The sequence below is a fragment of the Larimichthys crocea genome, unplaced genomic scaffold (genome assembly GCF_000972845.2).
Source record: "Larimichthys crocea isolate SSNF unplaced genomic scaffold, L_crocea_2.0 scaffold33, whole genome shotgun sequence".
NCBI lineage: Eukaryota > Metazoa > Chordata > Actinopteri > Sciaenidae > Larimichthys > Larimichthys crocea.
This window is the reverse complement of record NW_020854355.1, coordinates 832,840-840,229: the sequence shown is the minus strand read 5'-3', so window position 1 is coordinate 840,229 and position 7,390 is coordinate 832,840. Positions and strand designations below refer to the sequence as shown.

The following is a 7,390-nucleotide window of genomic DNA, read 5'->3' as shown; positions in this document are numbered from 1 at the left end:
GTGATGTTGGGACCCGACGAGCAGTTCACCGTGCTGTCGCTGTCCGGAGACAAACCGAAGAGGGCCAACGTGATCAAGGCCGTCTGCCTCCTGCTGGGCCCGGACTTCTTCACCGACGTCATCACCATCGAGACGGCCGACCACGCCCGACTGCAGCTGCAGCTCTCCTACAACTGGTAAGTGAAGAGCGCCGTGAAGAGTCGTGAAGAGTCATGAAAAGTCCGGAAGACTCGCGAAGAGCTGAAAAGAGCCGTGAAGAATCGAGAAGAGTCGAGAAGAGTCGAGAAGAGTCGAGAAGAGTCGAGAAGGGTCGTGAAGAGTCGAGAAGAGTCGTGAAGAGTCGTAAAGAGTCGTGAAGAGTCATGAAAAGTCCGGAAGACTCGCGAAGAGCTGAAAAGAGCCGTGAAGAATCGAGAAGAGTCGAGAAGAGTCGTGAAGAGCCGTGAACAGTCGTGAAGAGCCGTGAAGAGCCGTGAGGGGTCGAGAAGAGCGTCAAAGAGCCGCTCAGGCTCCGCTCAGCTCTGCAGTGCAATGTTTCTTCATGCTGCAGGATCGTTAATGATCATACATGGGGTGGACACAATAATGGAAACAGTTTGTTTGTTTCTCTTCAGGCACTTCGACATTAAATCTCCGGCCCCTGCAGCCGAAGCCGCCGCTCTGTTCTCCGTCCCGGACTTTGTGGGAGACGCCTGTAAAGCCATCGCCTCCCGGGTCAGAGGCGCCGTCGCCTCCGTGCAGTTCGATGATTTCCACAAGGTTCGTATTTCACTGTCCTCTGAAGTCAGATGAAGTATTTGAGTAAATGTACTCAGTTACATTACCTCTTCTGGTGTTTCTTTGTAGAACTCGAACCGGATCATCTGCTCGGCCGTGTTTGGCTTCGATGAGAAGCTGGCGGTTCGTCCCAACCTTTGCTTCAAGCAGAACAAGCTGGTGATCAGCAGCGTGGACATCCAGTCTGTGGAGCCCGTCGACCAGAGGACACGAGACGCCCTGCAGAAGAGCGTCCAGCTGGCCATCGAGATCACCACCAACTCCCAGGAGGCCGCCGCACGGTCCGATAACACACACACACACACACACACACACACACACACACACACACACACCTGAAGTCTTCATGATGTCTTCTCTCTGTGCAGACACGAGGCCGAGCGTCTGGAGCAGGAGGCCCGGGGGAAGCTGGAGCGGCAGAGGATCACAGACCAGGCCGAGGCGGAGAGAGCCAGGAAGGAGCTGCTGGAGCTGGAGGCGCTCAGGTACCCACGGCCTCACCGGGTCAGCTGATGTGAAGGCTACTTGTGAACATTGCTGACGGTTTGTGTGTTTCAGTGCTGCCGTGGAGAGCACCGGAGCTGCCAAGGCTGAAGCTCAGTCTCGGGCCGAGGCGGCTCGTATTCAGGGAGAGGCGGCCGTCAACGAGGCCAAACTGAAGGCTGAAGCTCAGCGCATCGAGGCGGTATGCACCACCGTCCACACCAACGTGCACGCCTGACCTCCAGCATATAGCATATAAAACATGTTTGTGTGTGTGTGTGTGTGTGTGTGTGTGTGTGTGTGTGCAGGAGGCGGAGCTCCAGCGGCTGGAGAAGGCCCGTGAGCAGGAGCTGAGCTATAAGAAGCAGATGGATGCTCTGGAGGTGGAGAAGCAGAAGAGTCTGGCTCGCATCGAGAGCGAGCGCTTCGGTCAGCTGGTGGAGAGTCTGGGCAGCGACACGCTGAAGGAGATGGCCAGAGCCGGGCCAGAACTGCAGGTACTGTACCTCCACCTCCACCTCCACCTCCTCTGCTGAAACAACTTAATGTTTTACACCGTCTGATGAGACTCAGGAGATAACTGTTGGTTTGTCCTCAGGTGAAGATGCTCCAGGCTCTGGGCCTGAAGTCCACCCTCATCACTGACGGGTCATCACCCATCAACCTGTTCACCACAGCCAACGGCCTGCTGGGGGCGCTGCCGGGCCAAGGCCAGGGCCAGTGAGGAGGAGGAGGAGGAGGAGGAGTGTGAAGAGGAGAACAAGTCCAGAAGTAAAGCTCCACTGAAGCTCCACGTTAACGTGCCTTTGTCAGGTTTAAACCTAGACAGGAAGTCATCTTTAAAATCTGTTTAACCTGAAAACTCAGCTCCTCGACCCAAATCAAATCGACTGACAGGGACCAGAACTGAGTCAGGACCAGGACTGACTCAGGACTGACTCAGGACACAGACATGACATTAAAATCCAGACTCAGACTCCTTTCTGCTCGTACTAACTCTCACTGACGTTCAAAACTGAAAAACGCGATTCATATGAAAACTGACAACTACGACTCCCAGGGTGCATTTCACTAACACGTGCTGTTTTAGGTCGTCATAATTCGCCGCCGTCCTGATTCACACCTCTGATTGACCTTCTCCATAGCAATGGCAGCTAAGGCTCATGGGTATTGTAGTCCTTAGAGCTGTCCACCAAACTGACTCGTTAACTCTCAGAATTGTATAAATGAGTTTCAGCTGCTGTTGCTATGGAGAAGAAGCCAGACAACCGTCGTCACGGTAACTAAATTCAGGTATCACACATGTCCTTAGCGAGGCTCATGTGAAGCTCTGTGATTGGGTGTTCCTTCCTGTAGTGCATCATGGGAGTTGTAGTTAGTTGTTGTAGTTGTCTTTCATACGTCCTGTGTTTGCTGACCTCTAGTGGTTGAAGTTGTCAGTGAAGCTTTTTGCACTGTGACTCTTCAGGAGTCAGAGGTTTACTTTTGGACAGAAACTTGAAGAATCGTGCCTCCAGACGACGTGACGTCTGTTTGTTCAGCCAAAGTTTTTCCCCGTCTGCTCTGACACTTTGTTACGATTACATGATTACATGAAATCTGCCTGACGCTGCTTCTCTTTCTACTCCATGAACTGTTTGTGTCTTTGAACGCATTAAAGTTCTGCTGCTCTGTACACGTCCTTCACTCAGCTCACCTCGATGAACAGATCTCTGAACATGCACACACACACACACACACACACACACACACACACACACACACACACACACACACACACACACACACTGTGCAGCTTTTATACTACAATCCATCAGCAACATGGTAACATGGTTCCCTCAGGTCCTTGAAATCCTTAAAAGTTTGTGAGTTTGTAACATTAACATTGATTAAAACTACGTCATGTTAGGTCCTTGAATTTGGGCTTGAAAGGTCCTTGGAATTGTTAAAGGTGTGGGGAAACTCTGAAATATTAAAAACTCATAAACTAAGAAGTCCTTGTTCATCTTCATCACGTCGGCTCCTACAAAAAAATCTCACAATGAAATTCATACAGCGCTCAGTGTGTCGACACGAGGCGACAGGAATCGAAGCACAAACCCAAAAAACAAACTCACAGAATTACTAGAACGCCCCTTAAAGAGTTCACTGTATGTCCAGCAGAGGGCGCTCACACATTTACAAAGACTTCTCTGGAGAGTGTGTGTGTGTGTGTGTGTGTGTGTGTGTGTGTGTAAAGCCTAATCTGACTTATGCTACTTTCGGGGACATATTTAATAACTCTGACCAGTTATTCGGGGACGTTTTGTGAATTAGGGACAGAATCTGTTTTCTGGGTTGAAGTTGATTTTTGGCTCAGTGGTTGAACGTTAGTGTGCATATGTGATCAAAGTGACCTAACTGTGTGTGTGTGTGTGTGTGTGTGTGCTACATGATGTGGTTCTGAGAATGTTTTTCAAACCTGAAATGAAGCCCGGTGTGGTTAGGACGGGGCTGTGTCTCAGAGGACATCAGGACAGATCAGGCTCCTCTTTAACTCAGTGCATCGATTAGATAATTGAGTCAGGACCGCCTAATGAAATCCTTCAAGGCGGACTCTGATTCTCTTCAACCGTCTCCTCTCGTATATTTTTCACTTCATCTTCTGATCAGCCGTCAGTCTGCAGGACGCCGGCTCGACCTCCAGATTGAATGAAGTCAGTCAGTCAGACTGAACACAAAGATGCTTCATATATTTATGAACCAAGCCATGAATCATTTCATTTAAAAGAAGAAACATGCCGACTGAATGAAGTCGGCACAGAATAATCAGACGTGTGATGGAATCAGATGATTCATGAATAAACTGAATCTACGTCTGAAGACTGGGAAAACTTTTTTAGTCCAAAGAATCAAAGTTAAAAAAATTAATAATTAACCAATTAAAAACCATGAATCAGATCCTGGAGACTTTAAATATAATAATAATAAATCATGTTCATCGTGTCTTTAAAAAAACATTTCATTTAGTTTTATTCACAGATCAAGATGGAAGCTTTGGTGACCTCCTCCTCTGTCTCCTCCTCTGCCTCCTCCTCTGTCTCCTCTGTCTCCTCTGCCTCCTCTGTCTCCTCTGTCTCCTCCTCTGTCTCCTCCTCTGTCTCCTCTGTCTCCTCTGCCTCCTCTGTCTCCTCTGTCTCCTCCTCTGTCTCCTCCTCTGTCTCCTCTGTCTCCTCTGCCTCCTCTGTCTCCTCTGTCTCCTCCTCTGTCTCCTCCTCTGCCTCCTCCTCTGCCTCCTCCTCTGCCTCCTCCTCTGCCTCCTCCTCTGTCTCCTCTGCCTCCTCCTCTGCCTCCTTGTCTCCTCTTAGATCAGATTGGGCTTTATTGTCGTTGCACAAAGTAACAATGAAATTCAGTTTTTCATGTAACGAAGTGCAGAGTAATAAAGAAAGTCCTCCTTATCTAGCTCCTCTTCCTCTGCCCTTGCTCTTCCTCGTCTCCCTCCTCCTCTCCCTCTCCCTCCTCCCTCTCCCTCTCCCTCCTCCTCCCCCTCCTCCTCCTTTCTGCAGCTCGCAGCTCTTTCTTCACTCTTTATGTTGCTGTGCGTCTCCTGCATGCTCCCCCTCTCCCTCTTCTTGTTGGATGTTTATTGCTGTTGTAGCTCTTCTTCCTCCTCCTCTTCCTCCTCTTCTTCTTCCTCCTCCTCTTCCTCCTCTTCTTATTCCTCCTCCTCTTCCTCCTCCTCCTCCTCTTCCTCCTATGAAAACTTCTTTCATATTTTCATATTGATTAAAAAATATAAAAATTATCTACACTCGTTTAGCTTCTCTGTTTTTATTGTTTCACCTCACACTCCTCCTCTTCCTCCTCCTCCTCCTCCTCCTCCTCCTCACCACACTGCATTATGACACACCACCCCCTCCCTCCACCCTCCCTCCACATTCCTCTGTGTCCACCTTTTGTCTCCTCCTTCGTCCCTCTGCAGCCTCCACACCCAGAAACACCGGGAGACGCCTCCATCCATCTCCGTTAATCTCCTTCACTTCATCCACCCACACACACACGTATGATGCAAACCCTTTTTCATGCTGCTTCCTCCTCCTCCTCCTCCTCCTCCTCCTCCTCCCCCTCCTCCTCTCTGCAGCCTCCTCTTCCTCCCTCCTCACTCTGATCTCTCCTGTCGTAGCCTCGGTGGTGGAGTCTCTTAATAATTTATAAGAATCTAAAATTCAAATGAAGAACAGAGAGAGAGAGAGATCTTTTATTAACAGAGGAATCAGACCTCGCTCGCTCGCCCCGTCCCAGCATCCTCGGCTGCCTCTCACTCCCTTGCCAACAGTTGCCGTGACAACCCGCGCTCTCGTCCTAGAAACGGTGAAAGAAATGAAGCTTCATCTTCTGTCTTTATTTTGTCATTACAAAATAAGAGCGTGGCGCAGACTCTCACTCCGTCCTTCAGACTCCATCTCAATCAGGTTTTTGGAGGAATTCGTCAAAACAAACTTTAAATAAAAAGATAGAAAATATAGAAATGTGTTTTTAAATGAAAAGAGTTTGTGCTCAGTGACCTTTGGAGACGGTCTGAGCTGACACGAGGCGACAGGCGAGGTCCAGCCTGTTAACCTGCCTGTGTCTGGACTGTGGGAGGAACCCGGAGAACCCGGAGAGAACCCACACAGACACAGGGAGGGATTAGAACCAGAACCTTCTCACTGCTTCTTACTCAGAAGGTGTGTGTTAATGTGACGTTCAGGGTGGAGGTGGAGGTGGAGGCTGACAGTCAGTGTGACTGCTCTCATGGCGTGAGGTTCTGGTCCTGATGGGGTGGGAGGTGGAGTCATCATGACCAAATGTTGCTGCTAGAAGATGTTGTTCTATTTCATGGCAGACAGAATTTAAAGAGCGAGAGTGACGTCTGTTCTAAAACCAACACACGGATTTAATCTTAACAAAGGTCGGTAAGAATTCAAACAGTTTTCTGATCTCACTGCTTAAAGTTTCATCAGTTTGACGTTCATGATCACCAGAGGACGAATCCTCTGACACCATCAGCAGGTCGACAGGTCTGGCTCTTCATCAAATATTAAATATTGGAAGTTTACGGCCGAGTGAGTAAAAATGATCTTTGGGTTTTGATGTAACTCTGGATCAGACGTTCTTGGAGTTCTTCCAACGTTGCCTCCACAAAACGCTCAGTAACAGTTTGGATGCTCCAGCTTCAGACAGTTTCCAGCTCATTAGCTGAGATTCAACAACAGTTTTCTGAAATCACACGTCTGGTTAAAGTTTGGTTAGTTCAGCTGATGTTCTAAATACTCAGATCCAGACAGCTCAGAGGAGGAGGTCGGATTTAACTGTGATTTATTCTCTTCAAACACGAGCAGATACTCAAGATCAACAGTGTCTCTGATAAATGTATTGTGTACACCCATACTCATTCTCAGTCAGTGTAAGGCATGCACAGGCACAGAGAGAGTCCAGTGTCAGGAGATAATCATGCATACAGCGAACACACCCCAAACTCTGTCAGTTAAAAAAGCATTCAGGAAGCAGATTATACTGAGCGTCACAGACATCGTGTAGATACAAAAGAGATCAGGAGGATGGGAATAGAAATATAAAAATACAAAGGTCAGGTGTCAAAAGAGCGTTTACAAAAGAAATGATGGACAGGAAGAACAAACACGAACAGTGAACGGCGTCTACACAGCGAGTGAAACGAGAAGTCCTACGGAAGATTTCCAGCTTTCTAAAGGTCAGAGCTTCTATACGTTATATCTCTGTATTAGATCTACTGTATAGTGACTTATACTCTACTAATAATGCTGTTTATCTATTAATCACAAGAATCTTATTCATCCTTGATGGAAACTCTTTATGTCTCTGTTTTGTTGACAGTTTTCTTCTTTAATTAATAACTATGAGCTTTAATTAACAGGTCATAGAATCAGATCAAGTTCAAGGTTATTGTACTACATAAGAAAGTGTATGAATTAAGAATCTCCAATGATCCCATCTGTACGACAGTCGGTTCAAACAGCTTTGCTCTGATCAAATGATAAACTACAAACTTGAACTGATGTAACTTCCTTTAGCTCACACCGTGACTTTTCCTGAACCCAGGATACCTCCACGATGGTTACCTGCCTAC

The 7,390-nt window shown here is 47.9% G+C and overlaps 1 protein-coding gene across 1 annotated transcript in view; it reads left to right on the top strand.

Moving 5' to 3' along the window:
* Nucleotides 1-3,251, top strand: part of mvp (major vault protein) — a 9,579-nt gene extending 6,328 nt beyond the window's left edge. The window contains exons 11-17 of the mRNA XM_027276281.1: nt 1-176; nt 615-759; nt 847-1,058; nt 1,146-1,262; nt 1,336-1,462; nt 1,569-1,757; nt 1,859-3,251. The exon at nt 1-176 is cut by the window's left edge and continues 22 nt beyond it. Of these exons, the coding sequence (XP_027132082.1) occupies nt 1-176; nt 615-759; nt 847-1,058; nt 1,146-1,262; nt 1,336-1,462; nt 1,569-1,757; nt 1,859-1,984 (1,092 nt within the window). The 3' untranslated portion in view covers nt 1,985-3,251. The remainder of the gene's footprint in view (nt 177-614; nt 760-846; nt 1,059-1,145; nt 1,263-1,335; nt 1,463-1,568; nt 1,758-1,858) is intronic.
* The last annotated feature ends 4,139 nt before the right edge of the window (nt 3,252-7,390 follow it).